An 18,406-nucleotide genomic window follows, 5' to 3' on the forward strand; every position below is an offset into this window, starting at 1 on the left:
AGACTGCTTTTCAATCCATAGCCACGTAATGCTTATTCTGGCTATGACAAAGTATATTAAATAAAATATATTTGAATTGGGCTTTTAAAATATGTTTGACTATATGATTAACCTACAGAGGAGGAGAAAAGCAAATAGGCATAAAGGATACTTTTGTATCCCTTTAAAGGTCCATCAAAAATATAAAAATATAGGCCTACAAAAAAGTAACTTGTTAGGGCCTACTTGAGTAATTTATTAACAAAGTACTTTTTTACTTTCACTTGAGTACTGTAATGTGTATTCTGTACAAGTTCAAGAACCATTCTTATGCATTTTCTGAGTCGTTCACCTTTATTTTGGGCACAAAATAATTTTGGCTGGTAAAAAACCACTGTGGCAGGTGGATTTCAAAATTCACCTGCCACAGTGGCTGGTGGCCAAAAAAGTTAACTTCAGGCCCTGGTAGTCTACTATGTAGTTATAAGCACTACTATGCAGGATTACACCCTCTGTAGAGAGCAATCATGCATAGTACTGCTGTAATAACCACAGAACACTATACTTCTATAGTAAATGCAGTTACAGTAAGTAATAAATGTCAGTTAATTTCATTGTGAGAAAGTGTGTTAACGTTACAAATTCACATCCAATTCATTCACTTTGGCACAATTTTCCTCTACATGAATCCTAGTGTACCCTATCAGTTTTTGTAACTCTCTCTCTTTCTCTCTCTCTCTTTCCCTCTCTCACAGAAAAAAGGCCCAGAAGAAGCCTAAGAACAATCACTAATAAGTAAAGTGAATGTTATACTTGATTTCTCATGAATGTTACTTGATTTCCTCCCTGATTATCATTTATACTCATCTCTGTACTTTAAATTCTTCTGGACATAATCTGTCAGTTTATTCATTCTCACATGTACACAAGCCCAATGCGATGCAATGATATTGATAATTATCTGTGATAATTATTCTGTATCTTATTTGATTTTGAAATAGTACTTCTGTAGATAACATGTCTACATTTTACATACATATGTGATACACAAGCCTAATGCGATGTTTTTATTTTCCATGATAATTATTTTGTACCTTATTCCCGATTTTTGAAATACAACTAGATCACGTGTCTACATTTTACATTCATACGTGATACACGAGCCTAATGCGATGTTTTTGTTTTTCATGATAATTCTTTTGTACCTTATTCCTTGTTTTTTGAAATACGATTTTCAAAATACAACTAGATAGCGTGTCTACATTTTAAACGGGCCTAATGAAATGTTTTTGTTTTCAATTTGTAATTCCTCTGTGTCTTATTGCCTGTTCTTTGAAATCCGATTTTCAAAATACTACTATGTATCTACATTTTACATTCATACATGATACACGAGCCTAATGCAATGTTTTTATTTTCCATGATCATTCTTCTGTGTCTTATTCCCTGATCCTGAAATACGATTATATTATTGCTTCATGTCCCTTCATCTTTCAAAAAGATTACTTTACTGTTAGACTGTCAAGTAAGTGCTGTGAAATAAAATATCTGTTAAATTACAAATAAGTAACTGATGTGAAAACATGGATTTTTATCTTTAAAATGTTGATTTGAGAGTGGATGAACTCAATATATGGCACTTGTTTCCTGTAATTGTAAAAAAATAAAGACCTGTTGTGTAACTAACGCGAAGATCACATTTTTTTCTTGTTACCCAACATGAAAATTATGTTATACAGGAATTTGATGTTATGGTAGTCTGCCGTTAAACAACGGGAAACTCCTGGAAATCCTGCCAGTTGTTTCCTGTTAATTTACAGGAAATTAATGTTGTTATTTTACATTAACTTAATGTTAAACCAGGGCACCGTTAAATAACAGGAATCTCCTGGAAACTCTGCTGCCAGTTGATTCCTGTTTTTTTACGGGAAAATTTCTTACAGTGTTTGATTGGACAACTGTGTGTGTCGCTATCAAATCGTTACAATAAGAAGCCTAGATAGAACAGTACAGTGCATTTTTATGCACTGTAATGACTGGCCTGACCATGTTGTAGCAGCCTACAGCGGTTGTGTGCATCGTCCCAGGCCCAATGTCTCTCACTGAGTAGCCACACTCCTGTGTGCATGTGTGTGTGTGCGCGTGCATTAGTTGTAGTATGCTACATGTGTTATGCATTTGTTGGTCTTCAGTGTCTGTATTCTAATGATAATCTACATTAAAAAAATAATTTTAAAAAGTTTGGGGTGCCTTGAGATTTAACATTAATTTTCATTCAAAAAAGGAACACTGTTCTATAGTATGTCCCAAAATACTATAGTATTCCTATGAGATTACTATAATATTTTGTGCCAAAATACTACAAGATTCCTATAGTTCTTTTTCATAAGGGTTGAGGAGGATTGGCCTGGGAAGGGAGGGTGGCGTTTTGGGTGTAACGCAACACCGTTTCCTTTTCGCCACGTTTTGTCGGGGCTGAACATCCCCTTGCCTTTATCAGGTGCTCTTTCTCGTGCTTCTGTCATGTGACTACAACTTCGCAACATCACTAACTCATACTTCCGGTTCTGCGTAGAAAGTTGCACAGACTAGTTGGGATACAACTTTCACTGTTTGCTAACGGAGCTGTTATATTTGATTGGAATAAGCTCAGTTGTAAAGATTTCTCTGGTCGCATAGTGGAATTGGCTATTAATCATGTCGACGAACAACCTGTCTTACAATGATCAGGGAGGACCGGATTCCGCTGTAGAAGTCGGACAGGAGACAACTCCGACCTCATCGACCACTGGAGCAGCCTTCGGCCTGTTTAGTACTGATTTCAAGAAGTAAGTTTAGCCTTTCATGAAGGAATACGGCGTGTGCATATAATTTAACGTTAGAGTGTAATGGTTGAGTCTTTCATTATGTTCACCAGCGCAACCTATAACGGAGGTTTGCGCTACTCCTGTAATGTCTGTTTTTTGGGTAAATTTAACCCGTCACACTATCCGAAGAAATATTCTCTGGGCACCGCTATTCTGAGATTTGTGGCTCCCATTGCCTTACATTCAACACATCATAACAATACTTCGTGTTGTATACAAAATGTGCTCTTTTTCTTCTTTATCGTGACCATTTTTATGGTAGATGTGTTTTTTCTTCTTTATCGTGACCATTTTAATTTTTCTCAGAATATGTTATTTCTTTCACGCAATTGAAGGTTTGTTATGTAGGTGGACATGTGGAAAACTTGTATGAAAATGCATGTCTACCTCTGTGCAGTGGCTTCACGCAATCTGGCGAAATAATTATTGGTCACCGCTAGTGATTTATGGTAAAATGTGCTCAAACTTTGTATCAGCCATGGTGGGGTAACAGCGCTTCTGTTGACGTTCAAATAAAACAGAGAGCTGGCTCGAGAACGTTATTAATACGTTCATATATTTTGCCAGCTCCATTCAAATATATAGCCTATGAGTACACAAACTCGAACATTGTTTGTGCCACATTTAGCAAGCATACTATGAATCCTTTGCAGACCGCGCTGAACATTCCATTTTTTCATACTTGATGGCCTTATGGCACAAAAAGGCTTATTGTGTGATTGTGCTACATGACAGAGATACAATTTACCCACCATTATAATCAAGAGAAATAGCCCTTTAAAATGGTATAAAATATAATTAGTAATTTTGAGGAGAATACACATTTAAAAAAAATATCTTTAAAATTCAACCCCAAAAAACACAAAACTATCAGTTTGTCAAGATCAATCTCATTTCCCCCCCAATTTCTGTTGTAGATAGAGAAAAACTTAGAGTGTATGGGAGATTCACAATTTTGTCCTCTACTCGGTGATAAAAACAGAATCAATGTATCACCTTTTGTTCAAAAGTTATGATACATTTATTAGACCTTTGCAGACGGCACGAAACATTCAGTTTTTTTCATACTTGATGCCCTTGTGAGACAAAAGGGCTTATTGTGTGTCCATGCTACATGGCAGAGATAAGATATACCATATACATAAGATATACACCATTGTAATCAGGAGAACTAGCCCTTTAAAATGGTACATGTCATAGTTAATAAGTTTGAGTGTAACACACATTGTTTTTAAACAATACCTTCAAAATTCAACATCAAAAAACACGAAAATATCAATTTGTCAAGATGAATCTTACTTTTCACCTAATGTCTATTGTAGATATAGTGTGTGAAAGATAGACAGTGTTGTGTTCTCCTCAGTGAAAAAAAAGAATACATTTATCACATTTGGTTCAGAAGTTATGATTAATTTACTCATAACTGCTCATTACTCATAACTGCAAGTCACAGTAACAAGTAGAATTTTTAGAGTAGGATGTTTTCCTTTCCTGGTTTGACATCTGACCAAAAAATACTCAGATATAATGGTCATGTAACAAATATAAGATGTTTTACCATCAAAACAAGATGCATAGCTAAATACAGGATGTCTTGCTGTACTCTGAAGAGGCTAAATCGATTGTGGGGAGGAAAGATAAAGGCTGAAATAAAGACTAGGCAGATGGTAACTGCTTCTCTGTGTGCTTCATTCTACTATGAAAACAAGAATAAGAGACACTGGCACATGTTAGGTTTACGAAAGAGGAAATAAATCATTTTATTTAGATAAGTCTAACAAAATCTACAAAGTCTGACAAATCTAACCAAACTATAATCTGTCATTATTGTTATAAGCAACACTTATCACACACACACATGCTTACCCAGCTGAGGATGATGGGAGATTACTCTCCTCTACAGGGCTCCAGAGTGCGACCTAATTTTTCAGAAGTGCGACTAAAAGAAATCGGAGGTCGCACCCGTGCGACCAGCTATTCGAGAGAGGAAAAAATGTGTCCGCATTGAAACTCTACCTTTGGTTCAATAACAGACACATATTTGGCCAATATCGTGGTTTAAACAAATCACAGATAGTGAAGGGCGGGACCTCCCCTCTGATTGGCCGTGGCCCAGTGCCTGTGTGTAAATTTGAAAATGCGTGTGCTGCAGAGAGAGAGAGAGGGAGGTCAGAGACCCGTCAGATAAACAGAGTGGATGTAGTTGCATTACAGTGTGGTCACATAGGCCGAGATAAATGTCCCCTCTCCCCACTGCCTTTCAGCGGCTGGCAGCAGCAAACCGATCGATCAGACGAGCCCGAGATGATGATCACGTTTATCGTTGCCTACGATAGGCCTAGTGAAACCTCCCTTCACCAAGTTCAGTCCGAAATAATTATTCACCAGAAAAATAGTTTGAACGTAAACCCGACGTACAGGAATGCCACTTGCGCCAAATTTATAGGAGTCATTGCAGATGAAAAGACGTCTTAAAATTGCGAACAATGCATACAAGGCCTTCGCGAACGACAGAGATACAGATATTGCCGAAAAGGAGTGCATCATTGACCGCAGTTACATGCAGGGAGTAACCCGGTTTTCAACAGCAATATGCGTTTTGCGCGCGAGTTGTGTAAACTCATTCTGATGGCATCAATCAATTTAATCCGGTATTTGGCGCAAAACGAACATCGCTGCTACATTTAAAGCCCGAATATTCCCTGCATGTATACAGTGGTCATTGTGTACGGTGAATTGAATGGACACATTTAGATCGAGCATGGCAAGTCATTGCAATAGCCTATAATAATAGGCCTACCATTTCGTTACTGCATTAACCATGTTCTTATTGAAAATTTAAAAATACTAAAATTAAAGAGTAAATTGCATTGTGGGGCTGTCAAATGATCATTGCAATCATCATTGAAAAAATCACATAAAAATCCCCCAGGCTACTTGGAACATCTCTTTAAATTGTGCTCAAATACATTTCTGGAAGATGCTAGCATGGCGAGCTGGTTTAGCCAAGGCCTAAAGATCATGAAGGATAGTATGTAAAACATTGAGCCATGAGATGTGCAGTTAAGCCCTTAAAAGACGTGCACTGTTAATTTACTCACTGTTATTTTTATTTAATACAAGTTTAAATTTCAGCTCAGTGAAGCACTTTAAGCACCAACACTTCATTAAGTTACTTTTCTTGTAGAATTGTAAATCATAAGTCATAGGACAACCTATATAGGACAGTAATTAAGGAAAAAAAGTGAACCTGCTGCGGTGTTAAATGCGATGTGGTTGAAAATGTGGGTGCACCTAACTTTTGTGCTGGTGCACCTAAGAAAAAAAGTTGGGCGCACCAGTGCAACCAGTGCAAAAAGTTAGTCTGGAGCCCTGCTCTAGCACATCATTGTCTTCCTCTTCATCCAGAAGCTACCCATGGGTCATTCCGTGTCAAATCACCCAGTGTCTGGCAGGTCACCCTCTCCCAAAAAATCTGAAAAAAATCACAGGTGTTTGTAGACCAAACCTATGCATAAATCTTAAATAGTATATCTGTATCACTAATGGTTCCAAAACTACAGCCCTTTGAAGTTTCAAGTGATTTTAAGCATCGTGGTGAACAATCCTTTTTGTTCAACTTCCAACATTATTGGCTCTTTTAGTATTTCACACACATGAGTGAAACTATGTGAATAGAAGTACATTTTCCTGTTGAATTAAACAATCCAATCAAATCAGGTGTATCTTGTGTAATTTCCCCTCTGCAAAGCTCTGAAAATGGCTATAAATTCATAATGTGAAAAGACATCATCACCTTTGAGGGCTTCTCATTCAAAAAGTATGTGACACAAATTCATCAGATTTTTTCCCCACTCATGTATGGATTATAAGGTCATGTCCATGCATTAACTTTCGTTGTTAACATTATCATATTGTCAGAGCATTTTTATTAAATTGGGCTTGATTTTCAAAAAGCCTGTTTTCATCTTCTCATTTCACCATGTGGACAGTTAACAGGATTTTTTTTTATTTTACCATATATCATTCTGTATGTGAGGATCATCTGCCCAAAATTTGGGCTTGTTGCTGAGTTTCTTCATTGAGATAAGATTTTTTTTAAATATTGTCTATAAATCCACTGAATTTGTACTGGATCTGCAGTACCACTTTGCACCACATGTGGTGCTCTTTTAATACAATGGAAGTCAATGGAAGAGTAAGAGAGTCACTTGTTTGCTGCACATATCCAATCTAAACACACAGTTTATGGTTCATATGGTTCAAGTAAAAAGGGGTTTCTAAAATTCAGTGCATTGTCAGATGCAGAAAAATCAATACTAAAGATTTATCATCTTTTTACAAATGCCTCTTGGATCCACGAGTCCTCAAACCTTGTTATGAATACTTGTGATGGAAACACACATGGTCATCTTCATCAAGTGAAATACCTTGATGAACTGAATTTTAGAAACCCATTGTTTGATTGTTTGTTAAAGCACTGATCTCCATCTTGATGCTCTTTGTCTATGTATCACAGAGGACTGCATCCCAAGCATATGACGATGAATATAGACTTTGCCTAACCAGCTGGCTAAAAATTATTAAAGTGCTCACATAGGCACTGATAGGTTGAAGCTGGTGTAGAAAACTCATTACAAAGATGGTAATTATGCTAAATCCTCTTGCTGCATGTATGATGACCAGTCAGTCTTATGTGTGTATAATTTACTTGATCTGTTTATTTTCTCTAAATAAGATTTATGTATGAGTAGTATGTTGTTCATGTTGCAATAATTATTTGGACCAATTCAACTATGAACCATAAACTGTGTGTTTAGATTGGATATGTGCAGCAAACAAGTGACTCTCTTACTCTTCCATTGACTTCCATTGTATTAAAAGAGCACCACATGTGGTGCAAAGTGGTACTACAGATCCAGTACAAATTCAGTGGATTTATAGACAATATTTAAAAAAAATCTTATCTCAATGAAGAAACTCAGCAACAAGCCCAAATTTTGGGCAGATGATCCTCACATACAGAATGATATATGGTCAAATTAAAAAAAATCCTGTTAACTGTCCACGTGGTGAAATGAGAAGATGAAAACAGGCTTTTTGAAAATCAGGCCCAATTTTAAAAAAATGCTCTGAAAATATGAAAATGATAACAACCAAAGTGAATGCATGGACAGGACCTTATAATACATATATGTGTAGGAAAAAAATCTGATGAATTTGTGTCACATACTTTTTGAATGAGAAGCCCTCAAAGGTGATGATGTCTTTTCACATTATGAATTTATAGCCATTTTCAGAGCTTTGCAGAGGGGAAAGTATACAAGATACGTCTGATCCGATTGGATTTTTTAATTCAACAGGAAAATGTACTTCTATTTACATAGTTTCACTAATGTGTGTGAAATACCAAAAGAGCCAATAATGCTGGAAGTTGAACAAAAAGGATTGTTCACCACAATGCTTAAAATGACTTGAAGTTTCAAAGGGCTGTAGTTTTGCAACGATTAGTTATACAGATATACTATTTAAGATCTATGCATGGATTTGGTCTACAAACACCTGTGATTTTTTTCAGATTTTTTCGGAGAGGGTCACCTGCCAAATTGCGCTGAAATTGGGTGATTTCACACGGAATGACCCCCATCCATGTCCCATGTCCATGCCATCGTGCCATTGTGGTCCTTGGGGTCATGTTTGCCGTCAGCAGTCGGCTGCTTTCACCTCAGTTGCACGTACTTCTCTCCCTCCATCTAAAATAACAAAAAATCACAGGTCTGATAGTGAATAGGTTGTTTAGTTGTATTTTACATTACTTCCACATAATCTTAAAGGAACACGCCACCCAATGTCAGTAGTAATATATGTTCTTACCTTAACTTTCACGAGTTGAGTCATACCTCTCCCGTGTTGGTACGTGCACTCAAACGCTCTGGTGCGCGGCTGGACTGTGTTAGCATGTTGCTATGCTAGCGGGCTTTGACGGTAACTAAGCGTAGAAGTAATCAAAAACATCCACGTTTTCCCGACTTAAATACAGTTGCACGAGTAGTTGATAGAAATGCTACGGCCACGCAACATGAAACGTGGAGATTTTCCAAGCGAATAAACCGGAGAACTACAATGTGTGGCGCAATAGCACTTGGGAGTACTTCGACCTAGCGTAGTAGTATTGTTAACACCTAATTGTAGATCCTATCCACCACAGAGTTTAGAATCCATGCTGGATCGACCCTCAGCCTCTCCCTCCCCTCTGAGCGAGAGAGAGGCACACACACTAGAGATGCGCTGATGGGCTATTATTTCAACCATAACTGCATAGCAAAACTTATCATCCATCAGCCATCCATCAGCACCAAAGTTTTTTGACCAATTTTCAAATCCGCACCAGCCCACCATCCGCTGGTTGTTTTAATGTAGGCTATATGGGTGATGCAGCGCTGCTGACGTGAGGCTAGAAAGCCCTTGCCTGTTCTAGAAAGACTGATCTAATGTATATATATATTAAAATATATTAAAAGGCTAAAGTCGTACATTGACATGTTGTAGCCTATCCCCAGAATATCAGCAGCAAACTCAGTCTCTGTCTCGCAAAACAGTCTCCAAATAAAACGCACATCGGCCTGTTGCCTATTCTGTCAGCTTGTGACAATATATCGTCCAAAATGCTTGATTGCATTGCATTCTCCACATTTTTAGCTACATTTTCATGTACCACATCAGCATTTTTGTTCAGTGAATCTTTTGTAAATTGCTTTACAATAGCGTCGGGCCCTTGTCAGCAGACTTCGGCTTGCCCTCTTGCCACTATTCACTCCTTGTCTTCCGATGTCATTTCTGAGTCATCTACAGATGTTTACACACATTCACCTCCCTAAATAGAACCAACTTGACGTTGACTTCAATCTGTGTTATATCCTAGATGAGACTGCCTGGGTTATTTTGTTTCGATATTAGCCTATATAGGCTATAAAACACATAGCCTAATTGTAGCCTACCATTCAGGGAATAGCTAGGCATTTAAAAGAGAGACAGAGAGTGATATGACTCAGAAATGACATCGGGCGATGGCAGTGCGAGATGTTCAGAACGTAAGAGCTAAAACTTCTACAAACTCAATAGCCTAACATCCACAGCAGAAAAAGAAGGTAAGAAAAATAGTCGGAAAACTTAGATGTGTAAGGCAAGCAAGCAAGTTTGGCGGTTGTTACTAAAAATGTGAACATGCACGTTGCACTGTTGTGCGGTGGACTTTCAGAATGAATGGAGTCAGAGTTTCTTTAATGACTTGAATGACTTGTTATTTTATCCAGGATTTCTTTCTTTTTGCAAAAAATAAAGTACAATAGGCATTAATTAGTAGGCCAGGAGCATGTTGAAAGTATGTGGCAAATTGCGTTTTTTATTACAATGATAAAATTGTAAAAGGACGTGACCGAAGCTGAGGCAAGCCAGGCAATAGGCTTATAGGCCCGACGGTAATTGTAAAGCAATTTACAAAAGATTCACTGAACAAAAATGCTGATGTGGTTCATGAAAATTTTGCTAAAAATGTGGAGAATGCAATGCAATCAAGCATTTTGGACGATATATTGTCACAAGCTGGCAGAATAGGCAACAGGCCGATGTGCGTTTTATTTGGAGACTGTTTTGCGCGACAGAGACTGAGTTTGCTGCTGATATTCTGGGGAAAGGCTACAACATAGCCAATGTACGACTTTAGCCTTTTAATATATTTGCTGCATTAGATCAGTCTTTCTAGAACAGGCAAGGGCTTTCTAGCCTCACGTCAGCAGCTTTGCATCACCCATATAGCCTACATTAAAACAACCAGCGGATGGTGGGCGGGTGCGGTTTTGAAAATTGGTCAAAAAACTTTGGTGCTGATGGATGATAAGTTTTGCTATGCAGTTATGGTTGAAATAATAGCCCATCAGCACATCTCTAGTGTGTGTGCCTCTCTCTCGCTCAGAGGGGAGGGAGAGGCTGAGGGTCGATCCAGCATGGATTCTAAACTCTGTGGTGGATAGGATCTACAATTAGGTGTTAGCAATACTACTACGCTAGGTCGAAGTACTCCCGAGTGCTATTGCGCCACACATTGTAGTTCTCCGGTTTTTTCGCTTGGAAAATCGCCACGTTTCATGTTGCGTGGCCGTAGCATTTCTATCAACTACTCGTGCAACTGTATTTAAGTCGGGAAAACGTGGATGTTTTTGATTACTTCTACGCTTAGTTACCGTCAAAGCCCGCTAGCATAGCAACATGCTAACACAGCAACATGCTAACACAGTCCAGCCACGCACCAGAGCGTTTGAGTGCACGTACCGACACGGGAGAGGTATGACAACTCGTGAAAGTTAAGGTAAGAACATATATTACTACTGACATTGGGTGGCGTGTTCCTTTAATCACCACCAACCATGACTCTTTTTCACTAAAAGTATTATTGTCACTGGAGGACTCCAATATTACTTGGAGAGGTAACATTAGCAGTGGCGCCAGCAGAAAATTTTGACAGGGGTGGCCAGGGGAGGCCATTGCAAATCTTGTGGTGGCACGCCAAAACGGGAGTGGGGGGGTGGTTTATATGTATATGTGATATATTATATGTGATATATTATTAGGGCCACATAAGAAGAGTTTGGCTCCAGTAATCTAAACGGGACATAATGAAAGAGTGAACCAAAGTCTGCATCACTAGCAGAGAGGAAGGGTCGGAGGCAATGTTACAGAGGTGAAAAAAAGCAATCTTAGTGAGTAATTTGATATGAGGATCAAAGCTAAGGGTGGAGTCAAGCTGAATGCCAAGGTTTTTAACAACCGGGGTAGAGTGGACAGATGAGCCATCAATGTTGAGAGTGAGACGGGGAGATTTGGTGAGGATGCTTTTAGGGCCAATCAGCAGAATTTCGGTTTTGTCTGTGTTGAGCTTGAGAAAATTGTTTTGCATTAGGGCTGTAACGATACACCAACCTCACGATTCGGTTTGTATCACGATTTTTGACCCACGGTTCGATACAAATCGCGATTTTTCTTTTTTTTTTGGGGGGGGGCTAGGAATTTTATTAAATAACATTTTAATAGCCTCCCTTAGAGGATTACAATATAATATATCTATTATTTTATATCCTGATATAAAAATATGTTTCTGAATAACTGATATTTATGATGGCACACTTTATGCAGATTAGCCTATAGCCTAGGCCTACTATTTTTTATTACAACTCTACCTCTTTAATTCAGCTGTCTGGTTGAAGCCTGGAAATATTGTAAACAAAGTAGCATAGTTGGCTAGCTTAGCCTATCATAGTCTACTGATTGGACTGTTCAGTTTCCCCATGTGTGTTTAAGTTTCAAGGTAATACTTGTTCTCCTTGGGACAGGCCCTTTTGGGAAACGTTGGTATTGAGATGATCAGTCAACTTCAATGCAAGAGTTTTAAACAAATATTTGTTTATGTATAAGCCGATTTAATAGTAATTTAGCTAGTCGTCTATGCGTCCTTGCTTTCACGATTGTGAATGTTTTATTTAAGTCATTGTTCATTGAGCAGGAGAGGGAGGGAACGCGAGAGAGAGCGGGCCAAGGAGAGGGCGTTTACTTCTATACTGTTTGGTAAAGTTGTACACATAGTCTACAATGAAAGCAAGGAGAGGTATGAAATTATTATTTATTTATTTATTTGTTTTTGGACAACGTAGGCTTCCGATAAGTAAAGCGGGAGTTGTGGGTTGCTTTTGCGGCCGCCTAAGCTGCAAAGCACTGCGTGAAACACTAGAAAGGATGTGTCGCGATTCTGCCTTTTCACACCGCGACACAGTATCGTGGATATGAATGTCGCGATTTCGGTTTCGAATCGTATATCGTTACAGCCCTAATTAATTGAAATACATTTCTTACATACGGTTCCTTTAAGAAATGCCAACATATCGGGAGATAATTTTAGGACAATATATTTACTTCATCACTACTTCTGTCTTTTTGGCAGGAATGATGACCTGAAAGAGATGCTGGAAAGTAATAAAGAATCAATGAAGCTAGAGGCAATGAAAAGGATTGTCGGGGTGAGTATGAATATTTGAAAGATATACAATATAACATCAGTTAGTCAGTGATCCTGAGGGAAATTCTTTCTCTGTACAGTGTTTCCCCTACAATGTATTCATCAGCGGTGCAGCGCCGCTCCTGGAATTCAAGCGCCACTGCAAAAAAAGTTGCCTAATTAAAAAAAAAATAGACGCAAGTGAACTTCAGGAACAGCTGCCGTTCGTTCGGGTTTCATGTCAACAAATAATAGTAGGCTAACGTTGAAGGCGCAGTCAGGGATTCCACAGGAGATCACGCTTGTTTGTGTTTATGTTTAAGTTTATTAGCAGACGCAATTTTGTGCAAAAAAACGTAGCATACAATATGTTAACCAAGGAACCAAATTAAACACGCCAGCGAGATAGCTCGCCCCTACCTTCAGTAGCCTATTCCCAGATGAATTCCACGCATTGTTTTGTTTTTGTTTGTGATACAGGCAATGCTTTCACCCCTGTGTTGCTAACATGCCTAGGCTGTGTAACTAAGGTCTAGCTAGCATATTGGTGGGTTTAATTGAATTTGAGTAATAGGATACGCAAGCATTTACATCTGAGAGTTTGTAATTCCTGTAGAGCTCACCAAAATTATAGATATGATACAAGACACTTATCTGCTATAATCCAAGATAGATTTTCTTCAAATTTTTGACCATTTATTTTACCAAATGACATGGGAAACATAATTCATTTCATCCACATATTCTTATTCACCATGCACAACAACGCTACTAAGTTAGCTTAAAATCGTGAGAATCAAGCCAGCGTCACGGGCCGTCACGGCATTAAAGTGACAGGCACTCAATTCGACTTGCACAGCACCAATACAGTGTAATGGCATGAAAGAGAAGTCTATATAGTTTATACAGTGCTGTGCAAAAGTTTAGACACCCATGCTGAAATTAGCTAAAGGGAGGAATAAAAAACATATTTTGCCTTTTGTCTTAATGCCTTAATTAAAAAAAAAATAGGACAACTTATTTTTAATGTATCGTAAATAAATAAATGTTATTATATATAAATGTCTTAACTTATGCACAGCACTGTATATTCTAAATAGTAATAGTTTGTACAGTGGCCTACGGTGTACAGTTGTACAGAGGCTAATACTAATAATGTAAATGAAAAAGGTGAAAGAAAAACATGAATAATCCTGTTCAAGTACTTCAATAATCATGCTTTGTAAATCCTTGTGTTGATGGTTATAACATATTTTTTAACTCAATCTGTCTATTTCTTTCACAAAATCCACCAGAAGTCACCATTTATGGAGTCATTTTTTTAAATTTTTTCTCTTTTTTGGGGGGGGGAGGCTTTCTACGATCAACAGCACCGCTGCTGGAAAAAATTCTAGGGGAAACACTGCTGTATTTTACCCATACAGTACCCTCCAGAATTATTGGCACCTTTGGTAAAGTTGACTAAAAACAGGTATAAAAAAATATTTTGCCAATTTATTGTACTCTCACAATGAAAACAATGAGGAAAAATCCACCCTTGAAGGGAAGCAAACTTGTTCTGAGAAAAGGGAAAATCTCATAAAGAAATAAATATTTTTAACAAAAACACATTGCTCACAATTATTGGCACCCCTAGACAAATCTTGCATACAAAACTTAACAGAAGCATTTTTTTAAATCTAATTTCAACTTATTTAAGTTAATCAGAGTGTCTGTGAACTTTCAGAAGTAATTCATGACTTTCTTTTTCACTAAGGTATGAAAATAAAGTGACCGAGGTTAAATCGGAAAGATGAGAAATGTAAATAAAAAGAAAGTGTGTTGACATTGGTATGTCAGGAAATGTCTATTATAGATATATTATAGCAGTCAAGTATAATACAAACTAGGTACTTTGTTGAAAATACCTATATTTACAGTTAAAACAATGATTAAAAGGTTCTAATCAACTGGAAATGTGACAAACATGCTCGGACAAAGACCCATGGTTATCTTGCCCCCACGTACAGTATGGAGGATGGTAAGCATGGTAACCCCCCCCCCCCCCAAAAAAAAATAAAAAATGAAAAAATGACTCCTTAAATTATGACTTCTAGTGGATTTTGTTGAAAGAAATTGACAGATTGAGATATGACATAATCATCAACACAGGCATTTGCTGTAAAAAAAGAATGTAATTTACAAATCATGATTATTGCAGCACTTGAACTGGACAGGATTATTCATGTTTTTCTTTCACCTTTTTCATTTACTAAAAATTATTATTTACAATTAATTACAAAAAATTAAAGCTTAATCATAGGCCACATATCTCACCTGTGAGCTATAAACTATTACTATTTAGAATGTATAGAGTTCTCTTTCATGTCATTACACTGTATTGTCACTTAAAGGCCGTGACAGCCTCATTGAGATTAATGTTTTATATAGAGTTACCACAGTGCCACCTGTGGTTGTATAGAGTAACCTGTGGTAACTCTATACAAAACATATTGATCATATTGATCTATCTCAATGGTGCATTTTGCCCATGTTCAGGGTGGAAAATAAAAAAAGAAAGATTTGCATAAAGGTCTCATCTCATCGTTTTTTCATTAATTTTGCCAAGGTCTCTAGTATTAATGAATGCCCTGTGAGCCGGTTTTGGTGAAAAAATTTCTCTCATGCGTCTATTTCATGCTGTTCTAGTTTGGTGGGGAAGGTGGGAGGGGAGGAACGACAGGATTTGCCTCTTGCTCATGAATATTCATGACATGTTAATGACCTCGCCTCTGATTGGCTAACAGTACTGTGACGCTCCCTCCAGTGCGTCCTCATCCGATTCTGCCTGTGCTATGCTCCATTTTCAACTTTACAGTGCTAAAACCTGGCTAAAACTCGAGTCAAAACTGTTGCACAAAATGTCTTCGGAGATACAACTTCATGTGTTTGATCCTAGTATCCGAGTAGGAAGAAGAACCGCTTCCTGATTGTTTGTCGGTGAACGTTGGTTTAATAGAATGGTAACAATTGCATGTCGGCTTAAAATTTCTCCTAAAAGAGGTAAACGTTTGTGGCAATCGTCATCTTGCATTCAAGTAATAAACAGTCGGTAATGTTTTAAAATAAAGACCTATTTCTTTGCAAAGACTTTTGATTGTGTAATCTTCCTAGTAGATATTTTACTTCACAACACAGGTTATATAAGCACCCTAAATGCAGTTCAGCCACTGACCTAGCCTGTTAATTGTATGCTATCGGAATAGATAGTTATAATTTGAATTCCATGATACTATCATTGCCCAATATATATATATAGATCTAAATGCAATCACACTTACCTACTATATTTCGCTGGAATTGCACCAGAATGCCTACAGAAGCAGAGAACGTGTGCTGCAAGACTTCTCCAGTAATGAGAACTATGGCTTTGATAGCCTACATTGGCAGAGGTTAGCCTACTCAAGTTGTTTTCTGTCACGTATGACCCTTAGGAAAAAGTACTATAGGAATCTTATAGTATAACACTACTATAGAAAAACTATAGCAGTTATAGGATATTATAGAGTTATTAGTACTTCTACAGTATGTCCCAAAATACGTATTCCTATAAGATTACTATAATATTTTGTCCCAAAATACTATAAGATTCCTATACTACTTTTTCATAAGGGGATTGCTCATGTGGTTAGAAAAATGGGCAACACCAGTACCCCTGTTGTCTGTATGACCCTGTACCCAGGATTAGAACCAGTCTGCCTTAGCATAATATACTCCCTTCAAAATGCACTAAACATTCAACTATGGCCCCCTGTGAGACAGAAGATATGAAAGGTAAGATAAACCTTTAGCCTAAAAGGGACAAAAACTGATGCAACTCCTAAAACGAATATACAAAACAGGTCAATTTTCAATAAATAACTTTATTATATTTACATACAGCAGTGGTACTCAGTGTGGTCCACAAGCTCTCTCAAGTGTTCCACAAGTAGATGTGGTAAAATATAATAGATGAGTTGTTTGCAATATTGAGCCAACTTGTATGTAAATCCAAACAGTTCTGCAACACTGATGTAACCTACAATATGCCAGTTTAAATCATAGTAATCCTCTGACACCATAAGCAAGGTGCAAAGACAATAAGCAAGGTGGTTCAGTGAGAAGGCCTATTGTGTAATATACTGTTGAAGTAGGTCTACTGTTTTTTTTTTGCTAGGTGGTCCATGATTTATTATTTTGTTTATATTATTATTGTTTAAGTGGATCCTTTGTAAGATGGTGCTGGGATTATTTAGGGGAAAAGGTCTGAGTTGTTGTTTCGGCTTGTGTTGTCCTGGGTATCCGAAGGGACAACACACAAAACACATTCGTTGGCTGTGATGATTCTGTTACATTGCTCATTGATTGCGCTGGGCCATAGGTGGAGCCATCAGGTGTTATTGTGGAGATGTCACTTTCATCCTCCTCCTCCTCTTGATCAACCCGAGGTCTTCTAGCTGGCCTTGGATGAACAGGCTTGATGGGAGTAGAGGTAGCAGGCCCCCATGCCCATGGTGTATCTGAAGTGCTTGTATCAAATCTCATACTTTTCATGAAGTATTCTGTTTGGGTACCTAAAGTAAATAAATGTGTATTACTGTCAAGTTACAAGATACTACTGTAATAGTACACAGGACATTCACTATCTCACACAAAACAAAAATATTTTAGTGACTGTGGTAAGGTGTATGATGTACTAAGTAGCACACCCACAAGAAGACATTCAGTAATATCAATTATATCTGTTATGCAATTCATGGGTTTCATCAGGTCCATTTACACAGGTGTATTAATCAAGCACCATGCAGTCTGCATTCATAATCGAAGTACTTGATTTTATACACCTGTGGAAAGTGACCTGAAGAAACCCATGAATTGACTTTCCCAAACATTGATGAGCACATAAGAACCTGTATTAGCCTACTAGAAAAAGACTTCTAGAAACTAAGTAGCACAACAAAAAAAGTTAGATCACAAACCTTTGCTTCTAACGTGATTACCTAATGTAGGCTAGAAAGCTGTGTAGCCCGACATGAGGATGTGCTCTGGAAGACATACAAAACACTAAGTAAACAGCAAGTAATCAAACAAAACATCATTGTAGGCCTACAAAGGTCAATGTAATAATGGCAAGAAGACTGAATTAGACTGAAGTGTAAATACCTGAGCTCTAGTGATAGCAACTTAGCTTAATAGTGCACGGGTATTGTGTTTTTGATTTTCCCTGTTTAGACTAGAACAATACCCGTACTTAGTTGAGCATAAGATATTGTTGCTAATATTATTATTTGTGGTTTAACGTTTAGGTACCGTTAGAAGATTATAGGTTCAACAAGCTAAATCTCTGGGTAGTGTGGTCAGTTTCTTATGAGTGTAGCTACACCAGGCACGTAACTGAAGCATTCCGTTCGCGTTATGTACTGCAACAATTAGCTTCCAATAGGCCTATCAATGGAAGTAGCTACACCTGGCGTGTTAGTGGCCTGTAGGCTATGTT

At 37.7% G+C, this 18,406-nt stretch overlaps 1 protein-coding gene across 1 annotated transcript in view; it reads left to right on the forward strand.

The window, feature by feature from the left end:
* The first annotated feature begins 2,525 nt into the window (after positions 1 to 2,525).
* ap3b1a (adaptor related protein complex 3 subunit beta 1a) overlaps positions 2,526 to 18,406 on the forward strand; it is a 231,454-nt gene continuing 215,573 nt past the window's right edge. The window contains exons 1-2 of the mRNA XM_076284918.1: positions 2,526 to 2,807; positions 12,838 to 12,913. Coding sequence (XP_076141033.1) covers positions 2,677 to 2,807; positions 12,838 to 12,913 — 207 coding nt within the window. The 5' untranslated portion in view covers positions 2,526 to 2,676. The remainder of the gene's footprint in view (positions 2,808 to 12,837; positions 12,914 to 18,406) is intronic.

Source organism: Alosa pseudoharengus, unplaced genomic scaffold (genome assembly GCF_046254945.1).
Source record: "Alosa pseudoharengus isolate Yale_2024_CS ecotype anadromous, Long Island Sound unplaced genomic scaffold, YU_APseudo_1.1 YU_APseudo_1.1_scf_14, whole genome shotgun sequence".
Classification (NCBI taxonomy): Eukaryota; Metazoa; Chordata; class Actinopteri; order Clupeiformes; family Clupeidae; genus Alosa; species Alosa pseudoharengus.